Source organism: Amyelois transitella, chromosome 11 (assembly GCF_032362555.1).
Source record: "Amyelois transitella isolate CPQ chromosome 11, ilAmyTran1.1, whole genome shotgun sequence".
NCBI lineage: Eukaryota > Metazoa > Arthropoda > Insecta > Lepidoptera > Pyralidae > Amyelois > Amyelois transitella.
Genome location: NC_083514.1, coordinates 862,792 through 876,990, shown reverse-complemented (window position 1 = coordinate 876,990; position 14,199 = coordinate 862,792). Strand labels below are relative to the sequence as shown.

General features: G+C 36.6%; 1 protein-coding gene across 1 annotated transcript in view; it reads left to right on the top strand.

The window, feature by feature from the left end:
* The window catches only part of LOC106133436 (E3 ubiquitin-protein ligase RNF144A), a 47,518-nt gene that overhangs the window by 20,135 nt on the left and 13,184 nt on the right, over window positions 1–14,199 (top strand). Inside the window, exons 2-3 of the mRNA XM_060946444.1 lie at window positions 2,081–2,243; window positions 12,346–12,476. Coding sequence (XP_060802427.1) covers window positions 2,084–2,243; window positions 12,346–12,476 — 291 coding nt within the window. The 5' untranslated portion in view covers window positions 2,081–2,083. The remainder of the gene's footprint in view (window positions 1–2,080; window positions 2,244–12,345; window positions 12,477–14,199) is intronic.

Sequence of the window (14,199 nt, the reverse complement as noted above, 5' to 3'; positions counted from 1 at the left end):
CCTAAGCCCTCTGTCTTCTCCACAACGGATATATAGACGAGACTATATGTATGTATGTATGTATGATACACCTATAAAACAAGACAGTCGAAACTGCTGAACAGTCATGGTCGGACTCAGGACTCCTCTCCATAGAGGTGAGAAATAATAGGGACTAAATCCAGGTGAGGAGATAAGCCCCTAATAGGTGGAAAGATAGGAAATAGGTATCGAAAACCAAGACAAGACGCTACATACATACATACATATGGTCACGTCTATATCCCTTGCGGGGTAGACAGAGCCAAAAGTCTTGAAAAGACTGAATGGCCACGTTCAGCTATTTGGCTTAATGATAGAATTGAGATTCAAATAGTGACAGGTTGCTAGCCCATCGCCTAAAAGAGGAATCCCAAGTTTATAAGTCTGTCCATTAGTCGCCTTTTACGACATCTATGGGATGGAGTGGTCCTATTCTTTTTGTAATGGTGCCGGGAACCACATGGCACAACGCTACTTAAATTTATAGAAGTGTATGTCACGCACATAACAACATTGCAATAATGATAGCACAATTATAGTAATTTACATAATACACGAAGGAACGATGGAAAAATTGCTTTCATTACTCTTTTATTGTGTGTTTGAATGCAGTTTATGGTACGCATTTATGCAAGCAATTTTTTGACCCCCGACGGAAAAAGAGGGGTGTTCTAAGTTTCACGTCAAATTTCTGTCATTCGTTTTGTTGTTTTAGAAAAAAAATGCCGTATGAAAATAAGGGGAAGTACTTTATGATTGTAAGCATAGAAATATCTGCTATACACACAATAGTTACTTTTAACATTTACTTAGTTTTTTTTTGTAGTAAGATTTATGGGGAATTTTTGAAAAACAAATTTGTTTTTGCTCATGAGTTCTTCCTTATTTACCAGATTGATTATCACCTTCCTGATTCACTACGTTCCTAAATGAACACACTTAAAATCGCATACTTTGTCCTCATATATTTTGCATGGTGATTTAGGAACGTAGCGTAATAGGAATGATAAATAAAATCAGGAATACACTGTGATTTCCTCTCGTGCCATCGTTCATCCGTCCTTAAAGTAAATCGAGAAAAATATTTCAATTTCTAGATTGACGACGTAGTTTCTGCGTTTTTGATTTGAAGTGATTTAAAACCGCAAGATTTGCAATTTATTGTAGCATTTTATTTCTTTTTTACTTTTTCGATTTGCATTTTCTATGTTTTGAAATAAACTGTTTTGTAAATTGACGAACGAATGCTGTTGTTGTTTGTTCCGCCTCTTCTTCACTATACGTGCGCCTTTGAAGCGGTAATAGATTAAGTTGTGTTGATAAATACCTAGTTAGTTTCTTATTTGGAAAATAAATCAATTTATGTGTGTAATGTTGCTACAAAATAATTAGAATTTGTTTGCATTGATTTCAAATCTTTGCATGCAAGTAAATTGTTACTGATATAGTGTTGCATTTAGACATATACCATTTAGTATGGTGCTAAATGACTCGGAAAACAATTAAAATTTTACAGCCCTCTGTATTGTTACCTACTGCTACGGCGTATTTCAATCTTGCGCGACTTTTATGTTGTTTGTTACATAAATCTTCGTTACAAAGTAATAAAATTGCAGGTCGTTCAGAAAATAAAAGTATATAATTTTTAATACATGTTATATGGTACGGTGACTCGTTAAAGTGATGGTGGGTTATTTGATGAAATTATGGTCTACGTACATATTTTTAATCTATGATTTTTACATTATACATTCCGGCAAATAATAAATTAAAATTTATTTTATCCCAATAAGATTTTTAATGATGCCACTGATACGATGACATAAATGACGATATGGTATAATTGCTGTTTAATTATATTTGCTCTTACACTTAGGAATGAGAAATATAGATTCATCCTTGAAAAATACCGTTCCCTTAGGGTTTACGATAAACGACTAAGTACGCCAGGGCATACACATGAATTTTTTTTTAATAAATATAATATTTCCTTCAGCTTTATGTATTCTAACGTATACGGATAAAACGATATTCATCATATCCATTTGTATTGTTACAGTGTATGGCAGCGTACGTAGAGTTCGAAGTCTGCAACGGGGCTTACGAGGTGTCCTGCCCGGACGCGAGATGTCGTGTCGGCGCAGCACTCTCCCTGGATGAGATCTCCGCTTTACTTGAACCCAGCATCATGGAGAAACATCTCAAGTTCAGACTGAATCATGGTAAGTAATATATCAAATATTTTAAATTAATTTTTGCAGAGAGAAGGTCTGAGAGAAATGGTAGTGAAGATCCCCGATGCCCGGTGTGAGGTCGGCGGAATAAAGTCTCGTAATGCTTCCCTTTGGAGAGAGTATTTAAGAAATAAAAAAAGAATAATAATGGATGTGGAATGACAGCGTAAAGGAGATTATGAGTAAATAGAAATGTCTTGTAAATTTTAAAGCGATAGTTATTGGCGTAAAATTGTGACGTACTGTTAATAAAGGGAAAAGTTCGAACATTATAATGTTAGTCAGATTATAAAAAGTACTAAAGAAGCTTTGAATATTTTAATACGAATATGACGAGTTTTTTGCTTTAATCGAGTTCTAGATCAATACCTTCTATAAATACATAACAGGTCGATCAAGTTATTCACCTTTCCAGCCAACTCGGCTTTTTGGTCGTATTACCATAAAATGTACAAAAATATTTTAAACATAAACAAAATAAGTTGACGTGATATATGAGTTAGCATACAAAGTCTTAATCCTACCAAAACCATGTGTCTAAAATATAGCCGGAATTCGCGTTAACACTTAATATTATTACCATAAAAGTATTATTAAAACAATATAATACAAATATAGGAAAAAAATTGCAAGGGTAAACATAGCACGTTGCTCTTTTTTGAGAGGTCATAGCCCCAGGTCATTAGTCAAGACTTATTGGTTGTGGGAACAAGCGCTGAATGAAAAATATTCTCATAAATCTAAAAGGGAAAGCGTGTGACTGGCTCAATGTCTGATCTATCAAAGAATAGATTAAAATATAACAAACAGATGGGCTCAAATTTTGCACATCAGGTATTTTGATGTGAGCATTGTTAGAAATTCTCATGGGAATTGAGCCCGCTCAGGCAATGGCAAGTGTAAAATAATGTAATACTACCATATTTCTTGATGTTCTTGGCGATAAGTATACGTTGGTTCTGAGTGTGGTCTAGGGATATCAGCGGATTACTCGTTTCATTTGGCGAAATGCAAATAATGAATCGAAGGGTTACAGTTTGAATGAAATATATTAGTATAGACGAGTGTGCCGAGTAACATTGATTTATTTATGCGCTATTTTGATGTAAAAAAGTAATTTATTCGTTGCCACTATGTCACAAGCAGGCCTACTCTGAAGAAGATTCTGTCGACATTTTGGGTCCTCAGATTTAAAAATTATACACACTTTAGTAGACAACAAACTTTGATGAACTCAAATGTAATCGGCAAATCTATAACATCAAAGAGCAAATTCAACTTGCAAATTTCGACTCTAAAGTTGTTCATTGTTCGCTATAAATACACAAATAATCTTAAGTGTAAGCTCAGCTGTTGTTATTATTTGATTGTCTTCTACAATATCCAATCCTACTCATATTATAAATACGAAAGTTTTTACGGATGTGTGTGCGTATGTTACTTTTTCACGCAAAAACTACTGAACGTATTTTTACGACACTTTGTAGTTAAGTTGCTTAGACATTGGAAAAAAAAATATATTAAAGGTGGACGAAGTCGCGGTTACAACTAGTATGTAGGGCAAATTTTCTTTAATTGATTAGTTGCAATAAAGTAGCAAAGAAGTATCTGTCCATCATGAACAGATAGGAAATAATCCTTTTGCTTTGCATCAAAGACAAAGTGTTAAGTGTATAACTATCGGAGAAAGTTTCAAACAAGTACTGCACCTAGCACAGACAGCAAGTCAATATGTAAACAAAAACATAATTTCAACCCCGCATGCCTGCCTCCAACCGTCTCGCACAGTCATGCTCTGATTCACCAAAGTCTGGAGTTCCTAATACTTAGAGATAGAGTTCTAAATTGTTTAATCTATACGATCACAAGGTCCGCCCGCTGCGTATAATAAAACACAATTTAAAAAGATTGATCGTAAACCTTGCTCTTGGAAATTGTAGTAACGATTGAGTGTTTTTTTAATGCCACTGCGTTATTTGGTAATTAATGTTTTAATAGGAATAAAATGAGTGAAAATACGTGTACGGTCAAGAATTTGTAAAGTGCCGTAAATAATGATTAATTAATTGACATCGTGGTCCGCTCAATTATAATACACTTTACAAGACTAGCTAACAAGAATGAAATAAAATTATTTTTTTATGTCCACTCCTTGTCCAGATTATATTGAACAAAAACAGGAGTATGTCTTACATAAAAATAATAACCCATGCCCACAGTGCGAACACGTAACAAATTTTGTTCAAAATAGTCTTCCCCAACCAAACAAGAATTATTTTTTTTTATAAATTATAATGAAATGAAAAGAAAATGATATTTGCTTTCAATACTCTATGAATAGAAAATAATTTCCCGATTTAATTATAGACATTGTTAGTTTAATATACATATTCCGATAAAAAAACTATTACGTCAGGCCACTTGAGAAATGTATAAGGTATTTTGAATACAGACTTTGCGGTTGTTTTGTATTGAACTGGATAATATACATAAAAGGTAATAGCGAAAGTTGTTAACTGATTGCTTTATTATGATAATTTCCCAAGTAAAGTTTGGCTCGTAAATATGGTTAAGTTAAACCGTCGACTTTCTATTTCGTATTTATACCAAAACCTATATTTATGGGAAATAGTGTTTAAATTTATTTGAGTTATCGTAATAAATAATGATTTATATAATGGCGTTTACACTAGTCCAGCCCCCGTAGCATGGAACGCGCGACGCCGTTTTTATCGCGCAAAAATCTATCGTTGTTTCGCTCGTTGTTTCGCTTTACATTATGTATATGATAGTTTTTCGCACGATAAAAACGGCCTCATGCATGCTACGTTTCGGAGGCTGAACATTCTACGCATTTTTATCTAAGTTGGAAGATTGATTCGGTATTATGAATCAATATATTTTTACGAATTAATTTTATTTCTAAATAATCACTGTATTAATTTTATTTTATTGAAAATTTAAAGCAATTCATTTTGTTAATTCTTTAAGCAATACTTATAATTACGACAGATTTTTATTCCCAATTCGCAACATTCCTAATTCACCGCGAAAGCTAAAAAGATCTTTGGAATACAAACAGATATCCGACTATGACATATTTTTTTTTACTGTAATAGAGTAATGATATTTCCAATGCAATCTAAATGATGATTCTGCCCATACAATTTGTTGTCATTGTGAAAATTGTCAGTCATTTGGAAAATTATGCTTAGGCGTGCTCAAGTGCTCATAATATGCCATTTGAATGAATCGCTCTGTTTCGCGTTCAGTATTGTCTATGCACTAGATCTAGCTCTATATATGCTATAATCATCTAGATCTACATATTTGAATAATGCCGTGTGAAAATAATGGGACCACTTCATCTATTTCCCATGGATGTCGTAAAAGGCGACTAAGGGTTAGGCTTTTTTACTTGGGATTGTTCTTTTAGGCTGTGGGCTAGCTTAATGATGTATTTAATATTCAAATAATGACACTATTGGAATCTCAAATCTGTCATTAAACCAAACAGCCGAACGTGGCCTATCAGTCTTTTTAAGATTGTCGGCTCTGTCTACCCCGCGAGAGATATAGACTACATATATGTATGTATGTATGAAGTTTTTTGAACTTATAATATATTCTCTTTGTAATATAATAGTACGAATATTACGAAACGTGTAACCATGATTCAATACGGGTTAGGTTCCCCTGCATAGCTAGCGCATGTCAGACGGGAGTCGCTTCGTATAAAAATCTGACTCACCCACTCCAGAATCGTGGTCACAGGCGGTGCCCAGGGAGGTTAGGATATTACCGGCCTTTTCTTTTGCTATTGAAGGGGAAATCCTTTTTACCGGCAACCCTTCTTCTTCGGGTCTTCACCCGGGAGAGTGTGGGGCTCCTGGCACCTAGTAAACCAGCCTACCCACTTAAACCCCTCCGTGCGCCCTTCTTGCCATTTTGAGGGCATCATGGGATCGCAAGGATATACATACATACATACATACATAAAATCACGCCTCTTTCCCGGAGGGGTAGGCAGAGACTACCTCTTTCCACTTGCCACGATCCCTGCATACTTCCTTTGCTTCATCCACATTCATACCTCTCTTCATGCAAGCTCGGCGGTTTCGGGTACTTTTGACCTGACCCTTTACCAGGACGTCCTTAATTTGATCAAGATACGTTCGTCTAGGTCTTCCCACTCCGACCTTTCCCAAGGATATTACCGGGCCTAACACCAGAATGATGATGATGTAATGTCAGGCTGTCATGTCAACAATCAATAACTCTAATAATGAGCCCGTGTTATAGGTATATCCCTTTTTTACCCCCATTGTAATGTTAATTATCAATTGTTCTTTTGTAATGTTAGCGCCGTTTCTGTATTGAGATGTGTCATGTCAGTGTCAAGTATTGCAATGCTGGTCTGTTAGCGAAGTATATAAAAAGAAACAACTACTTGTCTTCTGCAAACTGTAAAAGTAGATCAAAGCTGAACTTGGCATTTTTCTTTATGGCTCCTGCTTCTTTTTTATGGCTGTCAACTTATTACTTACTTAAAATCTCTATTCAATACAGCGATTTCAATGAACGTGGACTTCATACATACATATAGTCACGTCTATATCCCTTGCGGGGTAGACAGAGCCAACGATTTGAATGACTGAATAGTCACGTTCAGCTGTATGGTTTTTTGATGAAAATGAGATTCAAATAGTGACAGGTTGCTAGTGCATCGCCTACGAGAGGAAACCTAAGTTTATAAGCCTATTCCTTAGTCGCATTTTACAAAACGTACATATTATCACGTCTTTATCCATTACTGGGGAGAAAGAGCTAACAGTCTCGAAAAGACTGAAAAGCCACGTGTAGCTATTATGGCTTAATGGTGTAATTGAAAATCTGATAGTGTATTGACGTGGAATATTGTAAATATGGCCTCTTACTAAACCGTTAGGGATGCAATCCTGGTGTTTGTGCGTGTAAGCCTAGAATAATGCGACCTCCACAGCTAAGTCAGAATTACAAACCTTAACAGCCACCACTCATGGGTTCTTCCAACCTTCAGGTTATCGTCACCGAATCATGTTCGGAGTGCGCTGCTCTGAAGTCTGCTCTCAAACAGCGCACCCTTTCTTGACTCCCTACAAAACTTCTGTAGTGTCCCTTTAGTTCTGTTTTACTCACCCCCTTTTCTAGTGGATCTGACGATACAATAGTATACATACATATGGTCACGTCTATATCCCTTGCGGGGTAGACAGAGCCAACAGTCTTGAAAAGACTGAATGGCCACGTTCAGCTATTTGGCTTAATGATAGAATTTAGATTCAAATAGTGACAGGTTGCTAGCCCATCGCCTAAAAAAAGAATCCCAAGTTTGTAAGCCTGTACCTTAGTCGCCTTTTACGACATCCATGGGAAAGAGATGGAGTGGTCCTATTCTTTTTTGTATTGGTGCCGGGAACCACACGGCACAACGTGGCCGATCAGTCACGGCAGTCGGCACAACGTTCTGTTTTACTCACCCCCTTTTCTAGGGGGGGCTGACGATACAATTCACGCCTCGTGTAGCTATATGGTCAGGCGATCGATTTTTTATCCTAAAGACCTCGTGGCATCTGAGGTAAGTAAGTAATCAATCTCTAGGAGATATTGACAAAGTCTAAAGAGTCGAATCAGAATGAACAAAGGCCCCGCCCAGTGAATGGTCCGGGACAAATGGCCCACGACCCATTTGCCCGGCCCTGATAACTTTCCATTCAATTGGCTACCCCCGTGTAATCCAGTTTTGTTCCTGGTTTATCGCCTGGAGGTCACGCCTGTATTATAGGTATATAGTAGGTACTCGTACTAACTTCGACTGCTGGGTTTGCTCAGATTGATGTTTTATTATAACTTTGATGAAAGACCAATTTTTTTATACACCCTGATTTTAGTGCACAAAAAAACAGAAAAAAAAATTCAATTTTCTTTTTTTATCTGTGCATCTTCGAAGAAACGAGTTTTGAATTTTTTTGATAAATCATGACATGTATAAGTCTCTGTATTTTTTTTGATTAAGCATGTTGTTACAAATCTTTTGGCTCCATTTGTCAAAACAAGTTGCCTGTATTTTTATTGAATCAAAATTAATACCTTCTAGTTTTTGTCCCCGAGTTGATAACCTGGGCCCATGATTAAAGAGTTCAAGTCAAAAGTAATCAAAGGGTCAGGTCAAAAGTACCCGAAACCACCGAGCTTGCATGAAGAGAGTTATGAATGTGGATGAAGCGAAGGAAATATGCAGAGATCGTGGCAAGTGGAAAGAGGTAGTCTCTGCCTACCCCTCCGGGAAAGAGGCGTGATTTTATGTATGTATGTATGTATGATTAAAGAGTGTCCCTGGGTCTTGGGTTGATGCCCAGAGTTCGTCTCCATGACCTCGATTGTACAGTAAGGAAGGTAATTACCGCTCCTGTCTGACCTCGGTGACTGTTTTAACAGGGATAGCAAACCTAAGTAGGATGACTAGGTTGAACTTGGTAAAGTACTTATTGGATAAGAGGCTATAAATAAATATATAAGAGACAATTTACACAGATTGAATTAGCCTCGAAGCAGGTTCGAGACTTGTGTTACGAGATACTAACCCAACGATATTATATTTTAACTAGAGGCCGCCCGCGACTTCGTCCGCATGGAAACCCTATCAATCCCGCGGGAACTCTGGGATAAAAAGTGTGTTATTCTGGGTCTTCAGCTACCTACATACCAAATTTCATGGTAATTGGTTCAGTAGTTTTTGCGTGAAAGAGTAACAAACATCCATACATCCATACAAACTTTCGCCTTTATAATAGTAGTAGTAGGATATACTAATATATGTAGATAAACATCCAAGACCCAAGGGTAAATAATATTAAAAAGGAACAAGGTTGTATTATATAATTGACAATGGAAATTTTGAATAAAACAGTATAAATAGATTAAAAATATAAGGCATTTTAAAAAATGGCTAACTTTATTAACTAGGTCACAGCAAGATGCAATGTAGGTTTCGGAGTTGTGACGGACCGAATCGATTCAACGTTAAGCCATGTAAAACTGTGACCTGTATACATTGCGATATTTTTAGACTGTAACACAAATCACACTGTGGCGTGTTATTGAATATACCTAATGTGCTTTACCGTTCAGGGATTAAATGGTTTATTTTTAGAACTTAGGTCCTATTCTCAGATTGGCCGAAAATCACGTTCGAAAACACTCGAAATTAGTTTCGAATGTGACATAATTCTTCTGCTCTAAAGGGTGAATAACTTACCCCGTTTTTTTTCACATTTTCCATTATTTCTTCGCTCCTTATAGTTGCAGCGTGATATTATATAGCCTATAGCCTTCCTCGATAAATGGTTTATTCGAAGCAAAAATAATTTTTCAATTCGAACCAGTAGTTTCCGCGATTAGCGCGTTCAAATAAACAAACGAACACACATTTCAGCTTTATAATATTAGTATATACATAGATTTATTTCTCAATCACACACATATCGCGCACATACAAACCACGATGCTATGTTGTGAGTAAGATGCGATTATATGTTGTATATAAAATTATATGTAATTAATTCATTTGGTTGTTTAATTACGGAGAAAAATCATAATCGCAAATGATGTTACGAAGTCTCTCAATGTTCACGCTATGACTAATGTGTTATTGCGTTCGTGTTGTAATCTGCGTTGTTATATCACTTTTCTATTTATCCACTCTTGACTTCTGTCTTGATGGAATGACGGAATGACACATTAAGAATTTGCTCATTAAATTGTTATCGTCATAGAATGAACGAAATAAACGATAATGATGTGTACTTTTTTATGTAACAAAATTTTCGGCTAGGATACGATGTCATAAGCCTATCCCTTATTCGCCTTCACGACATCCATGAGAACGAGATGGAGTGGTGGTACTATTCTTTTTTTAATGGTGCCGTTAACCACACGGCACCATCAAAATAATAGATATATGTGTATGTATTAATTATTAGTATGTATGAATTCGAATGTTCATCGCTGTTGTATGATGAATACTTGTTTTTGAGAAAAAGTACAGTTTCAAAATAGTTTTTGTACGTGAACATTTTTAATCGTTTTGAGAATGAGACCCCAGTTATATGGCCAATTTGTGCTGTTCTGGCGTACGCCAACAAATGGCCGGGCGCCAACTGTCAAGGATGTTTGTTGCCACCGGCTTTGCCATCTCCGTTGTTGGAGTAAGTACACGGCCAATTCAGCTGTTTTGCTGACGGTACGAGTGAGTAGGGTTGCTGACTCGCTAGCCGCATATCTCGTGAAATTGATAAATGCTTACGTCGGGCCGTGTGGTTCCCGGCATCAATACAAAAAAGAATAGGACCACCCCATCTATTGCTCATGGATGTCGTAAAAGTCGGCTAAGGGATAGGCTTACAATCTTGGGATTCTTTTTTAGGCGATGGACTACTATGTGATGTCACTATTTGAATCTCAATTCTATTATTAAGCCAAATAGCTGAACGTGGCCATTCAGTCTTTTCAAGACTGTTGGCTCTGTCTACCCCGCAAGGGATATAGACGTAACCATATGTATGTATGTCGGGCTTTTTTTTGTGTTGGGTTGGGTGAGTCAGGTTTTTACACGAAGCGTCTCCCATCTGACCTCCGCAACTTTTGCAGGTAAACCTAACCCGTATTGGATCGGTGTTAACTGTTTTACTAGAATAATATATACATACATACATAAAATCACGCTTCTTTCCCGGAGGGGTAGGCAGAGACTACCTCTTTCCACTTGCCACGATCTCTGCATACTTCCTTCGCTTCATCCACATTCATAACTCTCTTCATGCAAACACGGCGGTTTCGGGTACTTTTGAGCTGACCCTTTACCGGGACTATTATTTACTTTTACTAGAATATTCTAGATTATTCAGACAACACGGTAACCCTAGTTTATACAAGCTTGGATACATACGAGCGGAGTCACGGTCGTGCGTTGACTCCAGAGAGAAATATGTACACTTACCCTCTTGCTGGCTTGTCGCTCAACCGCAACTCCATCGAGATTGTTACAGCCTCGTGGTCACAATAAAGATGGCTGGCGGCTATTGTCTCGTTGATTTTATGACTGCTAATTCCAAAATTGTTGATGGGCAATTTTATTCGACATGGCCAAGTGGATCGGTTAAATCGAAATTCAGTCACACTCTGTACATAAATCTATTTAGAAATGCTAATCCACAAAAAAAAAATATTATTTAAATTTCGTATAGGTCAATTAAAATCACAGCAAGTTGGATGGTTGTCAAGTTGACGTTGTTGAAGAAAATGCTGCAGTGCAGTTTGTTACCGCTTCTTCTGCACTGACGCCTCGGAAGCGGCAGTAAACTTAGTTTTAAGTAATTTATTTGACGTCAATCAATGTTGTGAAACCAAAAGATATGATAATTGTTAAGCGATATAGAAGTGTGCCATAACCATGAATAACAAACTGCACTCCAGCATTTTCTTCAACAACGTCAACTTCACAACTATTCAAACTTAGAACAGAAATGTGGACGTGTTATACATACATTGTTCAGATTAATTGATTAATATTAGATTTTAATAATAAAAATATATATAATTTTGACTTTAAGACTTTACTTTATTTAAGACTTAAAATACGAAATATGGCACCAATAGCAAAGAATAGGACTTTGCATTTTTATAGACTTTCCCATGGATGTCGTAAAAGGCGACTAAGGGGTAGGCTTATAAACTTGGGATTCTTCTTTTAGGCGATGCGCTAACAACCTGTCACTATTTGAATCTCAATTCTATCTTAAAGCCAAACAGCTGAACGTGGCCTATCAGTCTTTTCAAGACTGTTTAGACTGTCCACCCCGCAAGGGATATAGACGTGATTATATGTATGAAGAGAGTTATGAATGTGGATGAAGCGAAGGAAATATGCAGAGATCGTGGCAAGTGGAAAGAGGTAGTCTCTGCCTACCCCTTTCGGGAAAGAGGCGTGATTTTATGTATGTATGTATGTATGTATGTACTGTAATATTTCTCATCTTTACATGTTCAACAGAAGTGGCGATGGACACGGGCCGCGCGTTCTGCCCGCGCGCCGGCTGCGACACTGTGGTGACGGTGAACGCAGCAAGTCCAGCTCACTGCCCCACCTGCAGGCATGACTTCTGTAGCCAGTGCAACCAGGAGGTGGGTCTGGTTTTAGTGTAGATATACAGGGTGACTTTTAATTCAACTGCATAAATTTAACTGTTAAGTGTACTCATCTAAAGGATATTTAAAAACGTTAAAAGAAAAGTATCGGTTCATATTTCAGATAGTACAAAAAAAAATAAAAGTATCAAAATCCACGATCCTAAATACGTCATAACACCCCGGCCGGCGGAAAAGCGACGCGTAAGATTCAGAGGTCAACGACACAATTCATTCAGCTGAGCGATCTCGACAACTCTGTACTTTACTTGATACAAGAAAAATAATTTATTTTTCAGACATTTTTTTACATGTTTAGTTTTAATTTCTTTTTGTAGTATTGGTATGTATTAAATCGTGTGACGTAGTTTTTGAGGGTTTTTTAAATGTGAAAATGATGACGTTTAATTTTAATAAAAATAGGCTCAAACGGCTCAGAAGCATGGGTATAGTCTATGTTTAAAAGGATGCGGTTGTTTTAAATGTTACCCTTTATGCAAGAATCTGTCACGTATACAATTTATGTACACAGAAAACATCGAGACTGATAAACACAAGAAACAAAATAACAAAGGTTCTGCTTATTTCAAAAGAAATCTCTTCCAGCAGACCCGAGATAGGAGACGTGATGGAAAGGGTGACAGGCGTGTACTCCACTCACACAACTAATAATAGACATACATAAACATATACATAAATAAAATATAATAAAATACATATATAAATACAAAATAATAAACTTACATAAAATATATTATACAATATATACCAAATTAGCAATGCTTGGAGATGTTATAATTTTTAATTATTTTTTTAAATTGGGACAGTGATTTAGAGTCACGTAGGTATCTCAGAAGGCAATGAGTTCCACAATCTAACAGCATGGACAGAGGAGGAGTTGGAGAAAGTGGCCGTGTGTGTATAATGTATATATGTAATTATTTTGTTGTGTTTTGTTTGGTTACCTTCCACTGACGGCTCCTTTGACGGCCTCTGTGGCGCAGCGGTAGTACGCTTGTCTGTGTCACCGGTGGTCCCGGGTTCGAATCCCGGCCAGGGCTTGAGAAAAGAACTTTTACTGATTGGCCTGAATCTTGGAAGTTTATCTATATACGAGTAAGTATTTATTATAAAATATAGTATCGTTGAGTTAGTATCTCGTAACACAAGTTTCGAACTTACTTCGAGGCCAACTCAATCTGTGTAATCTGTACCGTATATATTTATTTATTTATATGTATATATGTATGTACAACATTGTAAGTTCTCTAAAATATTCCGTTAACTCATTCTCTTAAGAATTTCCACGTGACATTTTATGGGCATACGTTGTCGTATTGTTTCCTAGAAATTGAACAATAGAGTTTCGGAATTGTGGAAAGCGTGAAACCCAACTTATTATTATCGGCTGACGGCCGAATACTGAAAGGTTACTCAAATCTTATACTTAGTTGAAGGGCTCTTAAATTTAAGCATATCTCAGATTAAAGTAGTATACTCAAAGGCTACTCAAATGATTTCAAGGCATACTCAGCTAAGCAGCCATCAAATAATTTACATCATGGTAACATTCACGATGTCTCGTTCTAAGCAACATTTTTGAATGAAGAATATTTACAATGCTACTTAAATGAGTTAAAACAATTAAAGTTTTATTCGGTACACAAATAAAAATAAATTTCGGTTCGATTTAAAATCATTATTACTAAATGTTCTGGTA